The following is a 17,216-nucleotide window of genomic DNA, read 5'->3' as shown; positions in this document are numbered from 1 at the left end:
TAAGACAGCTATAGGCAGCGTCTCGCCATGACCACAAATGTTAACTGCTTTTGCACTGAATGCCTCTGTGAAAACAAAGAGCACTGAGAAATAAAGATCAAAGCAAAACCAAAAGAAAGATTTTTTTATTGCTATGTTTTACTTTGCTGGCAGACCAGAGCAAAGGTTTTCTGAACATTTAAAAGATGAAAAAGGTGAAGAATCCCAGAAGCGATTTATCTTGAAGCGAGATAACTCTAGTATTGATAAAGAAGACAATCAGGTTGGTTCTCGGTTCGAGAGTTGCTGAAATTTGTTCTGTTTTTGAAGGTGGGCTGACTGATGTTATTGTTGTTCTTTTGTTGTTGCTCTCCTCCTCCCCTGCCCTCCTGCCCCCCTTCCCGCCTCCTTTGGCGTACGTACCACCGTGGGTAGCATCGAGCCCCGGCATGGCTGCTTCAGCCGTGGCAGTGTGTGGGTTTGCATGGGTGGTTTGCTTGGCGCAGGACTTGCTGCATGTCCACGGGAGGGGGAATGCCGGCGGCTCCGGGCTGCGTGGAAGGCTGTGTCAGTCGCATTTCTCAATGTCTCGCCTAACTATGGCAGTTGTTCCGCTCCCTACAGCTTCCTCCTTCTGTTGTACCCATTCAGAGTTGAATATCAGTATGGACTGATGATAAACTGATGTAGCCTAAAAAGGAGAGAAGAAAAAAAAAAAATTAAAAAAAAAAAAAAATGCCCCAAACAAACATGTGATGGTGAGGCTAGGCTGATTTTTTTTTTTTTTAAACCATCCTAAATTAAGTTTTGACCAAAAATAAATCAGTTTCATCTTTTAGTTCCCTCCCTCCTCCTGTGCCCTTACCACCTTTTACTGTCTGTGTAACTTGCTTGTTGTGCATGTACTGTGGCAGACGTTCCTCCTCTGTGTTGCCTGTGCCCATAACACTACCTTACTGTAGGTGAGCCTGATGAGTAGGGGAACGCCAGGAAAATGTGTGTTTGTGCTGCCTTTAAAAGCGGGTGTTGTGCTGTTTCAATCCAGTGCAAGCTGTGTATGTGGAATACATTAACAAAAAAAATTAAAAAGGGTTCTGACGTGAATTGCTTTTATGAGAAAATTCTCGCAGGTAAGAAGACAGCGTATGTTTTCTTTGCTTAGGTTATATTTGTGGAGGGACCTGCCAGTGAGTCTCTCATTGCCACTCTCCTCATGTTTTCAGTAAAGGACTGATTTTTCCTTTCTTTTTTCCCCTTCCCTGCCTCCCCTCCTTTTTTTCCTTGACTTTCAGTTGTACATAGCAGCCTTGCCAGTTATGCTGCATCTGAGTTGGTTTCGAAAACAAACCCCAAGCATTTTCAGGGTGTGGTGAACAGGGGGGTCAGCCAAAGGAAAGCAGCATGACCTATCTCACTAGGTGCTGGGGTGCAGGGGGAGAAGGAGCCGTACTTGAAACCCAGTTGCCAATGAAGTGTTTCTTGCTGGAGGTCCTCTTCTCCTCTCCTCCTTCCCATGGCACAGCCATTTCCTGCACTGTGGTTCACCGAGAGGCCCTTCGTTTCCCAGCAAAACTGAAGTCCGAGGGTTCTTTATGGTGTGGAAATGGTTAAAAATGTCGTGCCAAATATTTGGGACTTCTCCTCCTTGTACATGTAGGCTGGGGGGTTTCTACTAGGGTTTGCAGTTTAGCTCTTGCAGCCTAGTTTCCCTTTTTTCTTCCTCAATTTTGTAGGTAGCGCAGTGCTGCCTGCCCTCCTGCTCCTCGCAGCCTGTAGGAGAGTCGAGAAATCTTAGCAGTTGAGAGCAGTGGCACTTAGGCTTGGGGTGAGAACACCCAATTTTAGGACGGCGGGTCCACAAAAGCTGTGCAGAAAACCTCATTTCGGCCACCCGCTCTACGAACCCACATGCAGTAGCTAACTGGAAACCCTCAGGTGCCCAGCCTCGCAGGCCCCTTCATGCAGGAACGACAGCTATTGTTTTCATGCTTCATTTGTTTAAGTGAACATTTATTATTCTCAGCTGATAGTTACTTAATGGCAGTTTTTAACAGCTCAACTTATATAACCCTCCTGGTTTTCTTTCTGCTCAGCAAAACAGAATTCTTCCATTTAGAGATGACAGACGAAGTAAATCAATTGAAGAGAGAGAAGAGGAGTATCAGAGAGTGAGGGAGAGAATATTTGCACAAGATGTGAGTAGTTGTTTTAATTGCCTCTTTAGTGCCATACCTTTGCCGGTAGTCAGACAGTCTTGCCCCCCTCCGACACGAACACTGCAGCTGGACTTGCTCTGTGGAGCTGGAGGCGACAGGGAAGGGCGATTGGCGCAGAGGGTCCAAGAGGAGCTGGAGAGGTGTGGAGGCTGGCTTCTGGAGAGCAAGGTGATGAGAGTTGCAGGGAGAAGGGTAGAGGAGAGATCAGGCCCAGCATTGTTGTCTGGGGAGTGCTTATCCTGTTTCTTTGAATGTTCATGTTCGTGTGGTCTAGGTTTCCTTCTTTTTTCCTTCTCTTTTGCCAGCCAAAGAGCAGTGATTTAAATGGACACTCTCAATAATTTTAAATAGTTGTGTTATTTCATATTTGTTTCAAGCTGGATCAAATTTTGTAAGCGTTCTTCTGCAGAGCCTCATAGTGGTCTTGTTTCTTTGGGCCAGTGCTGTAGCACTAAGATACTAAGAACAAAGAAAAGCCAGAGGTTAAACATGGCGTTGCACAGGGTTTTTGACACGACCGATTAAGGAACTGTATTTCTGCCATCAGAAAGAGTCGGTCACAGTGTTGATGATTTTGTTCTGACAGGAATAAAAGGAAAGAAGCATTATAATTCCTGCCTTTGCCGAAAAATCAGAACTTGCACAACAAGCTGCATTGCTAGAGGAAAACATTTAAATAGGAAACATCTGTGAGCAATACCTCATGTTCCTGAAAAAGGAAGAAAATCATCATTTGCTATAATACTGTAATGATGGCGTCCTAAAAGGAAAAAAAGAAAAAAGTCAACATTTTATTGTTTTATCTCACATCTCAATGGGAGCTCTGCCACTTAGAAGAATATGGGAATAAACGCAATTAAAACTATTCCTAAAAATCATATTTGGCAGTGTCCTTTTAAATTAAAACTGTTCATGTGTTGCAGGGCTAATAGTATTATTTTAGATATCCTTTTATTTTGCTCTGGTTTTGGAGTTGCACATATCCACGTTATTTTTCTTTAGCAGAATACATTGTATAGTTTTAAGGTGTGTGTTGTCTCACTTGTGATTAAGTAATTTTACTTTTCAATAAGTAGCTTGCCACATCTAAATGTTTTTAGCCTCGTTTTTTCTTTCTTAACTGAGACAATTCCAGTAAAAGCAGAGGCCCTTTGGTTTATGTTTTGCTTTCAGCATTGTGGGTCTGATGTAAATACTGTCACAGTATATATGGTAGAGTTACTGAGTTGTTCAAGGGCTGCAAAAGCCTCTTTGCAACCTGTTTGCTATATGAAGGTTGCTGTTTCTGGCTTACGACAAAGGAGCTTGTGCAAAACCAAATAATCTTTGGGTTTTGAAGCAGACTTCAGATGAGGCAAAATGTTGTTTAAAAATACCCTATGGAAAGTTGTTGCCAAACTAATGCAGCTTCTATCACAAGCAGCAGCTAGAAATGCCAGGCTGGGAAGTGGAGGTGGCTGGAAAAGTGTGCTGAAACTTGCTCCCCAATGTGCTGCTGCTGTTATCTTTAGATACTTGAGTTCTAAAGACAGGCAAGCAGGGAGCATTTTAATTGCCCACAGCAGGAGGTTGTTGTGGTCCATTGGGTTAGCATCTCCGAGTGACAAGACCTAAGTAACAGTGTGGTTTGTGGCAGGCATTTTAAATGGATTAGGAGTGAGCATTTTTAAAGATCAGCAATGTTAGATATCTCTCCCTCTCTCTCTCATATCCGCTCATTTGCTCTCTCTCTCTGCTGTTGCAGGTGTTAGTGAGCACAGTAGTGCAGTGAATTTCAGCAAGCTGTACTAATAATATTGACAGGAATATATGTCTTAGCTGAGCTTCTTTGAGTGGAGCACTCCTCACACACGAGGTGGTTTTAGGATGATGTCAGTGGTTGTGGTGGTAGACAATTATTTTTTTCAATTTTAGGAAAGAGAGCAATGGCTTCCTATTATAGTTAGCCACTTACTGCATGTAAGACTTTATAGTTTTAAAGCCCTCTGCAATCGTTAATTAATCCAATTCTCCCCAGGTTTCTCTGAGGTAGGTACCTAAGCCTTGTCATCCTGCAAATTATAGATGTAGAAAGAGACACAGGGAGGGATTAATCATGTGGTATTTTTATTATCTCTGTACTGCTTACACTGCTGCAGTCAAGCCTTTATCAGTGCCTTGCTTATGAACCTTAGCAAATGGATTATAGATACTTCGCTTCTAATTGGAGTATGCATGAAGAGAGCTTGCATGAGAGGTCTCCAAAGGGCAGCCGTGAAGGCTGTAACTTGTTGCATCTAGCACCCCCTCTCTAAACGTGTGTGAGGCACCCAAAACTCTTTGGATAACATATCAGCCCAAGAGTCAGAACTTTGAACAAAATTTAGGAGGAAAAGGCAGTCTGATTACAGGGGCAAAAAATTCAGTGCATGTTTCAAGTCCTGTGAAAAATGTCTTAACCTGGACCCCACATACCAGCCAACAGAAAGCTTGCTTGTCCTTCCTTTGATTTTGCAGCACTCTAGTGTGCCAGGTATCTTTGTTTCCAAGTGGGAAGGTTTTAAAAAAATAAGTATGTTCATGAATAATGCCATCATTATGATAGTTCTTATGATGATTAGTCTGATATTAGTCAGTTTAAATTACACTTTCTGGCAAGTTTTCCATCTGCTGTGTTGGCTATCATAAATTTTGACAAGGGGAGCAGGAGGTTTTAATGACTCCTGTCACATGTAGAGTCATAGCAAGTGGCAGGGATTGAAAAGCATGTTAATGTGATATCTCAATAAAAGGATTGGTGAAGAAATAAATAGTTAATAAATGTGATTGTTCCAGCTCACTGAAATAAGAACTACAAAGTGCACCTCAAACTTTTCAGGCTGCTAACAGTAAAATAGTGCTGTATGAGCTCTGTTATGCTCAAAACTATTTTCAAGGTTACTTTTTAATTGCAAAGCCTGCAACCTTCTTTTTTTAAAACATGCTTTTATTGGAAACTTAGTTTTACAACAATTTATGAATTTTACAACCAGGTGCACTGGAGCAGAGGACCTGGAATATCTGGGTCTTGCAAAGAAGTTTCTTGTCTGAACTGCTTTAGTTGCTTTTAGCAGGTTGAAAAGTCATTGTCCAAGAAAGACAAAGAACAATCTAAAAGAATAAAAAAAAGTATATGTTGTTCTTTCCCTGTGTGTTAATTTGAATTGTAGATATAATTGAGAATCTCAAACACATGCGTAAATGGTACACTATGTTTGGCTTTTAAGCATGCAGAAAACTGATTCTAAAGACTAGCAATCAAATTATGTGGGAGAAATTTCATTCTTCAAGGTTAATGCAATGTATAACCTCATGAGCCAGAATCACGTAAGGACCATCCATTGTTCATAAATGTATTCTCTAGTAATCATTGTGTATTCACTGAAAAAATGTAGATGTTTTATTACTTACACAAATGCTAGAATTGCCCATGATACACATGGAACTTATTAAAGGAAATACACCATGCTTTTTATTTTTTGTTGTTAATTGTAATGGCTATTTTTGAGTAAGGAGTGTATTCTGAAGAGCCAGATCCTTTAGATAAAATAAATCATGGTTCCTCTATTTAAGAAAACACTGAGGATCTTTATCATTCTCTGATTAAAGGGAGTTGTGAAAGAAATATTTGAAAAGGTGGCTTCAGCCTGTCCCATTCTTCTAGTAGGAAGAGATTAGGAAGAAGAGAGTTTAAAATTAATAAAACCAAAACAAAGACATGCCTTGTGTTGGCTACCGTAAACCTGTAGGTACTAAAACTCCCCTACTGTTGTACAGAGCCTTTGCTTGTGGCTGCAGATCAAGCAGTAACCATTAGTTGGAAGTCTGAGATCTATCATGTCTTGTTAACTGACATGAAAATGATTACCTGATGGTATCCACTGCAGGATATTGCTGCATGTTAATAGTTATCTAGGTTGGCTAATGTAATTAAAATCAAGAGCAGCAACCCCCAGTATACCCAGTGCACTGGCAGAGCTGATGCATGTTTTCCAGTTGAGACTTTAAAAGGTTCTGGGAAATTGAAGAATGAAATACTCATTTCATAAATGACAATTAATCATACAGAGCACCCTAATGGAAATCTTGCATGCAGAGGTCTCCAAGGAGGCGGATTTGTAGGTAATCTTACATAACTTTTTTCCTTTTGTAGGTTTGTTGTCAGTGTCTTTGAGTATACAAGAGCCAAGTGTTTTAAAAATATTTTTGACAACAGCTGTGCTGTGTACTTAAGCTTTCCTGGTGCTTTAAATTGACCATTATTGATGCTATAGATCAGCAAAGTGAGTCCTGACCTTGTAGTAGCTAAATTGCTATCCAGAGCTGCTTAGCCATCTGATTTTTAACAGTAAGAATAACATAATAAAGTGTGCCTGTCTTCTCAGCCTCGCACCTGTACTGAAAAATAGTTTCCAGGGATTGTGTGGCTCTGTGCCAGCATCATCAGTCAGGAAGACAAATGGAGTTATTACAGACTCTGTCTTCAAGTCTGTAATACAGTTGATAGTGGTTCCCATCAAGACACTGAAAAAGGAGCAGGAGTCTCCACTTGCTTGATAAATATAAATCCCAGATATTTGTTCTGCTTTATGCCCTGGTCTCTTTAAAAACTTGAAAAAATAAAATAAAAAAATCCAGACAGGTACATGCCCTTTTGCTATGTAACTTTGTGGGGACACAGACCAGTACTCTGGTCTAAGCAAAGGTTTTTACTCGCTTATTCTGGAAGAGTAGCTGTAATGCTGCTTTGGCAATGTGACTGCAGTGGAGTCAGTGCACAAATGCCTATCATGAACCTCGAAGTGAAGACACAACCCCACAGCTGAGGTTGTACAAGCCTACGGGGTGATTTCACTATGCCTGTAGGTAGCTAGACTATGCTGAAGTCTGCACAGCCACATTTGTTAATGAAGCCTTGTGAGTAAAGTACATAAAATGAGAGAAGAGGCAGTGTTATAGTTGTACAAAGGATCCCAGTGGTTCTAGGTGGAACAGTTTGTGTCTCCTCTCTGCCTGGGGTGAAACCCTAGGTCTGCTGTAGCTGGTGGGAATTTGGTCCCTGGCAATGGAGAACTTGCTCCTGATATCCTGAGGCTCTGTGCTAAGGAGAGATGCACTTGCCACCAATGCAGCCCAGAGCCTTGTGTGTTTAGTAGGAGTGCAGGGTGGGAGCTTGCCTGGGAAGCCCATGGAGCTGTCAGATGTTCCCCGATACGGATGCTGGGTGGGTGAATTACAGCTTCAAGGAGAAACCACACTGCCTTCTCAGGGCTAAATTTCTTCCTTGTGTAAATTGATGTGATGGCACTGGCTGCAGTGCCAAGGGAAAACTTAACCCATGCATCTGCTGGAGCACTGGGAATGAGCAGGGTGTTGCTTCTGGTGTTGGCCAGCGCTCTTTGAGTAGGTCATTAGCTGACCCTTTTCAAAACAGAAACATCCCAAATCCGTGTATATCCTATACCATTAAAATTTGACATAGCTAATGATGGCATTGCATTATTCTTTGAGCTGAGTCCCATTGTTACAGAAGTAATGGGCATGATCTCTGGTGCCCTCCTCCCTTTGCTTGCCTTTTGTTTAAATTCAGTGCAAGTACTGACTATCCTTTCTTCTGTACCTCATGGAGATAAAATCCAGTGACAGCTATGAGGCACTTTGTGTAGTGAACATAAAATAAGAGGGAAATGAAAAAAATCAAAGAGGGAGAATTATTCATGGGAAATTGAGCACAGCTTCATTTCTCTGCATAAAAAATTAAGTAATGCTAAAAGAACTATACAGTTGCCCATAGGATTTATTTTTTCCAAGCCCTTCACCTTTCTCGGGATCTAAGTCCTCCAGCAGAGAACCTTTTTGCAATAGACTATTATTGTTGTTAATATTATTATTAAGATGATTATCATCATTTTACATCTTAATGCGGGTATGACTGTTTCCTCTCCAGCTGTAAAATGTGAAATCACACAGTATTTCTAAGTACTGCAGTATCTTCTCTCCCTTTGAAGAACTTTGTTAATTCTGCATGCTTTCCTCCTGTTTGTCCTTCCTACCTGCAGCTCTGTCCTATTCTGCAATCTTATTTTGAGGTGGTAGGGCAGACCAGTGGAACCTTACATTATGTAGGAAAAACGTTTTTCCCCTTTGAATTGCCAGTATTTTGCACATACTACCTTTTCCTGATCCCAGGACTGAGAAGTTTCAGTTTGTTTCCAAACTGAGATCCCCTCGTTGGCAATGTGTTGTAATGCATGGAATTTATTTTACTGGCCTGACCTTATTCTTGACCTTTTTTCCCCTCTTGTCTTCTGCAAATGCAAATGATGCATGAATTGAAATCCCCTTAAGCCTGAACAGGGGAGGTAATTCTAAAATCAAGGAAGGAATTGGAACAGCAGAGCATATCTAGAACGTCTGATACAATGCCTTTTTTATTTTTCAGTCAGTTTGCTCCCAGGAAAACCTTTTTGTGGAAAACAGGTAAAAAATAGCTTTTTTTTTTTTTTTTTTGTGTTAAACTTAGCTGTTTCTCTCATTATTTTGTCTATCTGTAGTTCTATAGTTGTTTATCCTAACACGAAGACTGTTGAGCAAATTTGTAATCCATATTATCTGCAGTGTTTTTGTGCTTTAAGGGGGGGGGAAGAGATTGCCTTGCAGTATTGTATCTGAGCAGATAAGATGTTGCTGCTGCTTTCCCAAGACCTTGCATTTCAGTTTAAAAAGCAGATTGTGGGAGGGAGGGGGGAGCCCACCTAAAGTTTCACTTCAAATGACCAATCTGTCTCTGGAGTGCTTTTAGAATTTAACTTATTGATCTTTAAAAAGCACGCTAGCAGTGGCTGGATGACGGTATTTACGAAACGCCACACTTGTGTTTCTGTTGTTTTACCTGCTCCCCTGCGGGACTGAGTGGCAGCACTGCCTTCACTTGGTGCTTGTGAAGAGTCCCGAGTCCCCCAGACCAGACCTGCTTTACTGCTGCATTGTAGTAATGAAATGGTGATACCTCAGCCAACTGTTACTTTGCATTACTGTGTCATAGTTCTTATGGATGTTCTTTTTATTGTAATAAATCCACTTAAAGCAAAGGGAAGAAGAACCTGTGTTTAAGATCTACAGAGTATGAAGTGTTAGCTCCATAGCAGCCATAAATTAGCTTAACTGTGTTGAAAATCTTAGAAATTGTGCATCTTTATGGCAGTTAAGGATTGTAACCAAAACACTGGGAATTTCACTGGTGAGTATTTGAGCAGAGCTAGCCCAAGTCTGTCCTGTGCAGGTTTTAAAACTGAAGAAGGGGAGGTTATCTTTCACAGTATTTCTATCTCTGTCCATCCTTACATCTGTCAGATGCATTTATGGGTAAGGCTGTTCCTGTAGAAAATGACGCCACAGTAATGGCACAAACGAGCTTTTCCGATGGACAGTCCTGTAAGTGGAATGAGGGAAGGCTCTCAGGAGATAATGGCCACTCTCATCTAACCACCTTGTATTCTGAGAGCCAAGGATATTTCCTCAGCTGCTGCTTCTGTATCATGACTACGGAGATAGGTTTTATCAAAATTGCAACAGAGGAACCCGAAAAGCAAAAAGCAGATGCTCCCATAAACCTACTTTTTCCTCTCTGGAGAGATTGGGACAATAAACATGACGTTAGTTATTCATGTTCCCAAGTCAGTATGGAAAGTGCTCAGACGCTGCACTGCTGAGGGTGGGGTGGGGATGGGATAAACCACGAACTTCATAGCCAGGCTTCTGTTGGTGTATGCATTCAATCCCACACCTGCGTGCAGGAGAATGTGGCCAGTTCTGGTGTTTGCACATGGTTCGCTTTGCTCGAACCCGTGAGCTGGCTGACCAGCTTTCCTGGTGTGAGGGTGCATACCCAAGTGGAGACCAGTAAAAGGCCAGGTTGGAAACTGGGCTTCTGTTACTGCCTGTACTGTTGTTGTCAGGAGGGAGACTTCAGCTGTGTTCCTCAGAATGCTGCTTTTTCTTGCTGCATGCCTTACAGCCTTTGATCAGGTGAAGCACTTAAACTCGTACTTAGCTCTGTGCACATGAATAATCTTGTTGATTTGCTGTGTTGAAAGTTAGGTATGTGTTTAAGTGCTTTGCCTTTCTTTTTCATCAGGGAACCTGAGCATTTCTCTGAGCTGCAGAGACTTCCAAGCGACTTAGCAAGTGCTTAAAATTATGTATGCAGTATTTTGCTGGCTTGCATTTTTTATGTTCTTATTAGGTGATATTTTTATGAATTTTCTTTTGGATGTAGATATGTGGTTCCTTGGCTTCTGAGAATTACCTTGCTCAGTAACAGGAAATGTTAAATGGCCTTCAGCCTCCCTGGCTGACATTTCTTATATTCAGTTGACTGTGCACAGTTATGGGAGAGGGAGGGGGGCCAATTTTAGCCTTGTTTTTTTTTTTTTTAAACTATGAATCCAGTGCAAGTTGGAAGATGTTGCTAGAAATTAAATACAGCTTTACAGATCAGATAAATTTGAATTACCATGTCTGTTACATAATCTTTCTTTTCATTTTTCAGTAGGCTGTTGGAAGACAGTAGTATATGCAATGATACTCATAAGAAAAGACAGCTGTTTAGGTTTGTATGAATTTATTTAATATTCATTTTCTAAAATCTTGAGTGAGAGTTACTGTCTGTCTCCTTGCTGAGGGAGACCTTGATGGGTGTGGGTATGTCATTTTTCTGGTTGGAAAGGAGCATGGAGAACAGAGTTCTTAACCTGCTCATCCCACCCTCCCCTTCTGAATCGAGAGGTCACAACAGGACCCTTTCCTTTGGTTTTATGGATCATTGGCTCAGGAATCATAAGAGATTTTTAGCTGCCCAGCTGCTTGGACTGCCACAATTTGGGGGTGACTGTGACTGGTAGAAGTTCATTTTGCTCTAGTGTATGCGACAGACACGTTTCACAGACTAGTGCCCAGACTGACCTTTTTTCCTTTTGTTGGTTTCTTAAAAGCTGAAGTAAAAGGTGAAACTGATTGAAGTTCCCTTATCTAAAGCAACAATGTTTTGAAACTTTTTCTCTGTGAACTTTGTCTTCCAAACTCCAATTCCTTCTGCCCAGAGAACATTCAGATGTATCCCAAATCGTGTCCTAAGCCACAGGGATCAGGAGGAGTCAGTCCATATTTTCATGGAGAACTTTTTTATCAGTTGACACACTGGATCAGTGGAAGATCCAACCTGGTGGTGACAGAAAGGCTATCTCCCCACACTATGAGCTCCCACAGGTTCAGTTCAAATCAACCAGAAATGAGCATGCCACACTGCTTTTAAAGTCAATCAGCTGCCACAAGTCTTAAACAGAGCAGGCAGAAGTAATGGATGCTTTCAGAAGCATGTCCTTCATCTAGTAAGGCATGAGGATAGCTAGGCAGAAGAAAGGTGATCACTGGATGTCTGTATGCATTGTGGTTTGCATATGTGGCAGTGATAGTTTGTGTCATTTCAAACCTATATCATCTGTATTACATAATTTTTCATTACGAGGAGAAAAGGATGCGGGGTTATTTGACGTGTGGTTGCTGACTACGCATGTCAGCACAGCAGCTACGGAGGAGATGGCGAGACTGTACCAGATAAGGAGCAGTGCTGAAGCATCTGGAGCTGTGTCCCATGACCACAGGCAGCAGGCAGCCAAACTTTTCTTCACGCTTTGGGCTAGCCTTGATGATCTGAGAGTCTTGGATTGGGCGTGCAGGAGTAAGGAGGCATCTTAGACACTTTTAATAATAAATATCTGTTTGGGTTTGGGGAACAAAAAGGAATTTTGTGTAACCCCAAAGCACAGATAACTGGGATACAAGAGCATTCTGTTTCTCTCCCTCTTTTCCACTAGAATATAAATATAAAAGAATTGTTAATTTCTAAGCACAAGAATGCAAAAGAGTCTGTAAATAACATACTTTGTTTGTTTTTTTTCTTTCCAATTAAATCTTAAGGACAATTTCTTTTTAAAACCTTTTTCCTTTTTTATGTTGTTGCTTTTGTGCTGTTTCTCTTCATGCTTTCCCACTGTCTGGGTCTAGCAAAGGTCAACAGGTTAATACTGCTGATCACATCTGTGAGAGGCTCTGATCCCAGGCAAGGAACGCACCAGCCTGATCCCATCTTTGACACTCTGCTCCTTCACATCCCAAGTGATACAGCTCAGCAGGTTCTCTGAATAAAAAGCAGGAGCTATGTTCACAAGGAGAAAGGGGACCAAAAGAAAAAAAAAATAGATACAGTCCCATCCTTTTGATTTGTAGAAAGAGCTTTGAGCCTGCAAAATATTATACTGTAAAATAAGGCAGAGGGGTGGAAAATGTCTTCTAAAAGCCTTCCAAAAGGTAGTGTTATTAGCATCACTTGGGATGATGATCATGGTGCACTAAGCTGTGGTAGGCATGTTGATTTTGTAATTTTAGCAGCACATTGTAAGCGGTTCACCATAAATAAGCCAAATTCTGCTCACAGTTTACTGTGTTGTCACTCACAGTACGCTGTGGGTGCTCTGCAGCTGTTCAAGGACAGACAGCCTCCACCCAGAGATTTTTGCAATTACTGCATGCATAGGGGAAAAAAAACCCCAAACAACTGGTGGATATCTAAGTGGAGCATTAGCACTGAAGAGTTTGGGGTCACACTGGGAGGACACATGTTTAGGGGAAAGCTTTGGATGACTTTACAGAGCAGATGATGAGTGGGGACAAGGTGCAATAGAAATAAGGAGGATGGATATGAAGGCAAAAGTAGAGGGCGGGTGAAGTTAGTGAGAAAAACATTACAGGTGATGGACAGCAAAGGGAGAGGTAGCAAGGGGTTTGCTGAGGGAAGAGACTGGTCAACAGGCAACAGAACTGCTACGTCAGTGCTGTGTAATATTGCTACGTCAGTCCTGTCCGGTGAAGTGCTCTTAGGATGTATGTGTAAGTGGAGCAGTGCTAAGTGCCGTGCATGTAAAAGGGTATAGCAGTGTTTACTTGCTGAAGGCAAGTGCATACAGGGGTCAAATCCCCTACTTCAGGCATGCTTTCATAAATGCAGAGTATTTCCTTTTTCTTTATTAGTAGGGTACCCAAAGATAGGCTCTGCCCTGACAGGGTTTTGTTTGTGTATAAATCTTTGTTTCCTGATATCCATAGGGGTAACAGAGACAGCATGGGGAAGGCATCTGGCAGTCGACAGAGCAGTACGGAGAATGAATTAAAGTGGACAGACCACCAGAGGCCATGGAGCAGCACAGACTCGGACAGCTCAAATCGAAATTTGAAGCCAGCCATAACAAAGACAGCCAGTTTTGGTGGGATAACCGTCCTGACAAGAGGAGATAGCTCGTCAAGTAACAGAAGTACCGGCAAACTGTCTAAAACAGGTAGCTAGTACTGTATTGGGTTCACAGTACTTCTTGTTGTGCCATGATAAATGGCTGTACTGGTACTTGCCAGAGTATGGTATAGCACAGAATCACAGAATGGTTTGGGTTGAAGGGACCTTCAGAGATCATCTAGTCCAACCCCCATGGGTTGCACTAGATGGTGAATTACATGAACAGTTGTATTTCCTGTGCATAGCAGATGCGTATTTCCATCTACGTATGCTAGTATCTGGGTACCTGCTATTGAGTTTTTAGGAATCAAGAAGAAAACCTGGTGCCTGAGGTTTGCAAATCATAGGTATGGTGGACTTTTCCTGGAGTAGAGTATGTGCACGTCCTATTTGAACGCTGTCTGCACTTGTAGCATGAAAAGATGGTCATTTCAGACAAAGCACAGATTTTACCTTTTAATTAATCTTAATCTTTTTGAATCATGAAGAATTAAATGTCATATATCTGATGAGAAATCCAAGAACATTTTGTTGTCATTGCTGAAATGCAGACCATCTGTGTCTTGGGAGTACAGCCTCTTCCTCGCTGCTGGCAGATGAGGCACCGTGCTGTGGTCTGAGCAGGCAGAAGCATCGGATTCACAGAGGTCCCACAATCTCACCATTTTCTTGTTTAGTTCCCATTAAGTGAAAGCACCTTTTAAGGACACTACGAACCTGATAGGAATTCTACGTTTATTTGCATTAACTTCATGGGTACATTAACATATGAGTGAGTCACAGGGTCTGGATCTAAGTAATTTCAAGCCATGCCATTAAGCTTCTCTATTATACTTTTGTGTAAAAGTGCATAATAAATAATGAGCCCATCAGATGATTCCATCAGTTTGGTTCATTTGATAAATATAGTACAGGACAAGTGGTAATCAATACTTAGCACTTAGTGCTCTTTCAGCTCGTGAGTGTTTTATGGACGGTACTTAATTTAAACCCAGTTTATCAAATCTGGGTTGGTCAAAGTTCACTCCTATTCCCAAAATTGTACAGTAGCATTTGCTGTGATTCAGGATGCTCAGGAATGGAGTTTTCAGAATAAATCAAGAAAACCTTTGACTTTGTAACTACATTCTGGACCTCTGGATCTTGAACATAGTTTAAAATTTTATAGAATTATATAATTGTTTAGGTTGGAAAAGACCTTTAAGATCATCGAGTCCAACCGTTAATGTAGCACTGCCAAGTCCACCCCTAAACCATGTCCCTGTGTGCCACATCTACACATCTTTTAAATACCTCCAGGGATGGTGACTCACCCACTTCCTTGGGCAGCCCGTTCCAATGCTTGACAAGCCTTTCAGTGAAGAAATTTTTCCTAATATCCAATCTAAACCTCCCCTGGCGCAACTTGAGGCCATTTCTGAGGCCGTTTCCTCTCATCCTGTTGCTTGTTACTTGGGAGAAGAGACCGACCCCCACCTCGCTACAACCTCCATTCAGGTAGTTGTAGAGAGCCATAAGGTCTCCCCTCAGCCTCCTTTTCACCAGGCTAAACAACCCCAGTTCCCTCAGCCGCTCCTCATAAGACTTCTGCTCCAGACCCTTCACCAGCTTTGTTGCCCTTCTCTGGACACACTGCAGCACCCCAACGTCTTTCCTGTAGTGAGGGGCCCAAAACTGAACACAGTACTCGAGGTGCGGCCTCACCAGTGCTGAGTACAGGGGAACAATCACTGCCTTAGTCCTGCTGGCCACACTGTTTCTGATACAAGCCAGAATGCTACTGGCCTTCTTAGCCACTTGGTCACACTGCTGGCTCATATTCAGCTGGCTATCGACCAACACCCCAGGTCCTTTTCTGCTGGGCAGCTTTCCAGCCACTCTTCCCCAAGCCTGTAGCATTACATGGGGTTGTTGTGACCCAAGTGCAGGACCTGGCACTTAGCCTTGTTGAACCTCATACAGTTAGCCATACAATTGGTCTAGTAGGTTGCTAACCATTTCCCCTTGGATTATGGGGGCTTCATTCTGCTCCCTGTCCCTGTCTTCCAGCTCAGGGGGCTGGGTACCCGGAGAACAACTGGTCTTACCATTAAAGACTGAGGCAAAGAAAGCATTAAGTACCTCAGCCTTTTCTTCAGCCTGTGTCACTACATTTCCCCCCTGCATCCAGTCAAGGATGGAGATTCTCCTTAGCCCTCCTTTCGTTGCTAACATATTTATAGAAACATTTTTAGTTGTCTTTTATAGCAGTAGCCAGATTAAGTTCTAGCTTGGATTTGGCCCTTCTAATTTTCTCCCTGCATAACCTCACGACATCCTTATAGTCCTCCTGAGTGGCCTGCCCCTTCTTCCAAAGGTCATAAACTCTCTTTTTTTTTCCTGAGTTCCAGCCAAAGCTCTCTGTTCAGCCAGGCCAGACTTCTTCCCCACCGGCTCATCTTTTGGCACATGGGGACAGCCTGCTCCTGCACCTTTAAGATTTCCTTCTTGAAGAATGCCCAGCCTTCCTGGACTGCTTTGCCCTTCAGGACTGCTTCCCAAGGGACCCTGTCAGCCAGGTTCCTGAACAGGCCAAATTCTGCCCTCCGGAATTCCAAGGTGGCAGTTCTGCTGACCTCCCCCCCGCCTTCTCCAAGAATCAAAAACTCTATCATTTTGTGATTGCTATGCCCAAGACAGCCTCCAACCATCACATCACCCACAAGTCCTTCCCTGTTTGCAAACAACAGGTCCAGTGGTGTGCCTTGCCTGGTTGGCTCCCTCACCAGCTCTGTTAGGAAGTTACCTTCCACACACTCCAGGAACCTCCTAGACTGTTTCCTCTCTGATGTATTGTATTTCCAGCAGACATCTGGTAAGTTGAAGTCCCCCATGAGATCAAGGGCTAGTGATTGTGAGACTTCTCTCAGCTGCTTATAGAATATTTCGTCTGCCTCTTCATCCTGGTTGGGTGATCTATAACAGACTCCCACCACAATATCTGCCTTGTTGGCCTGTCCCCTGATTCTTGCCCATAAACACTCACCATCATCAAGCTCTCAACAATCAAAACACTCCCTTACATACAGGGCTACCCTGCCACCTCTCCTTCCTTGCCTATCCCTTCTGAAGAGTTTATACCTATCCATTGCAGCACTCCAGTTGTGCTAGTCATCCCACCGTGTTTCCATGATGGCAGCTATAACATAGTTTTCCTGCTGCACAATGGCTTCCAGCTCCTCCTGTGTGTTGCTCATGCTGCATGCATTGGTGTAGATGCACTTTAGTTGGGCTATTGATATTGCCACCTTTTTGGGGGGAGAAGCCCTAATTCCTATGTGACCATTCTCAGGTGCTTCAGTGGTTTCCAACACATCAATAACCCGTGCATCTTTGCTGCCTCATGGATCTCCATCCCCTACCTCCACTGAGATGGCAGAGCAAAGGACCTCGCTGGCACACCGTCCCTCAAACATTAGCCTGCCAACCCCAGGCTTACCTCTAGCAAGCCTGGTTTTCTCCCTTTCCCCCTTCACATCTAGTCTAAAGCTCTTTCAATGAGCCCTGCTAACTCCTGTGCAAAGATCCTTTTCCCCCTTTGTACCCTGTCTGTTGCCAGCAGGCCTGGTGCCATGTAAACCAACCCATGATCAAAAAAGCCCAAATTCTGCTGGTGA

General features: G+C 42.7%; 1 protein-coding gene across 27 annotated transcripts in view; it reads left to right on the top strand.

Moving 5' to 3' along the window:
* The window catches only part of ARPP21 (cAMP regulated phosphoprotein 21), a 206,836-nt gene that overhangs the window by 124,562 nt on the left and 65,058 nt on the right, over positions 1 to 17,216 (top strand). For 14 of the 27 annotated variants that reach the window (XM_052793207.1, XM_052793219.1, XM_052793197.1 and 11 more), the window contains 5 exons: positions 154 to 262; positions 2,073 to 2,174; positions 8,656 to 8,693; positions 10,765 to 10,824; positions 13,377 to 13,609. In XM_052793207.1, coding sequence (XP_052649167.1) covers positions 154 to 262; positions 2,073 to 2,174; positions 8,656 to 8,693; positions 10,765 to 10,824; positions 13,377 to 13,609 — 542 coding nt within the window. The remainder of the gene's footprint in view (positions 1 to 153; positions 263 to 2,072; positions 2,175 to 8,655; positions 8,694 to 10,764; positions 10,825 to 13,376; positions 13,610 to 17,216) is intronic. The other 13 variants (XM_052793397.1, XM_052793367.1, XM_052793300.1 and 10 more) reach the window with 9 other exon arrangements.

This window comes from Harpia harpyja, chromosome 1, assembly GCF_026419915.1.
Source record: "Harpia harpyja isolate bHarHar1 chromosome 1, bHarHar1 primary haplotype, whole genome shotgun sequence".
Classification (NCBI taxonomy): Eukaryota; Metazoa; Chordata; class Aves; order Accipitriformes; family Accipitridae; genus Harpia; species Harpia harpyja.
The sequence above is the reverse complement of the archived record's forward strand: the minus strand, read 5'-3'. Positions and strand labels throughout refer to the sequence as shown.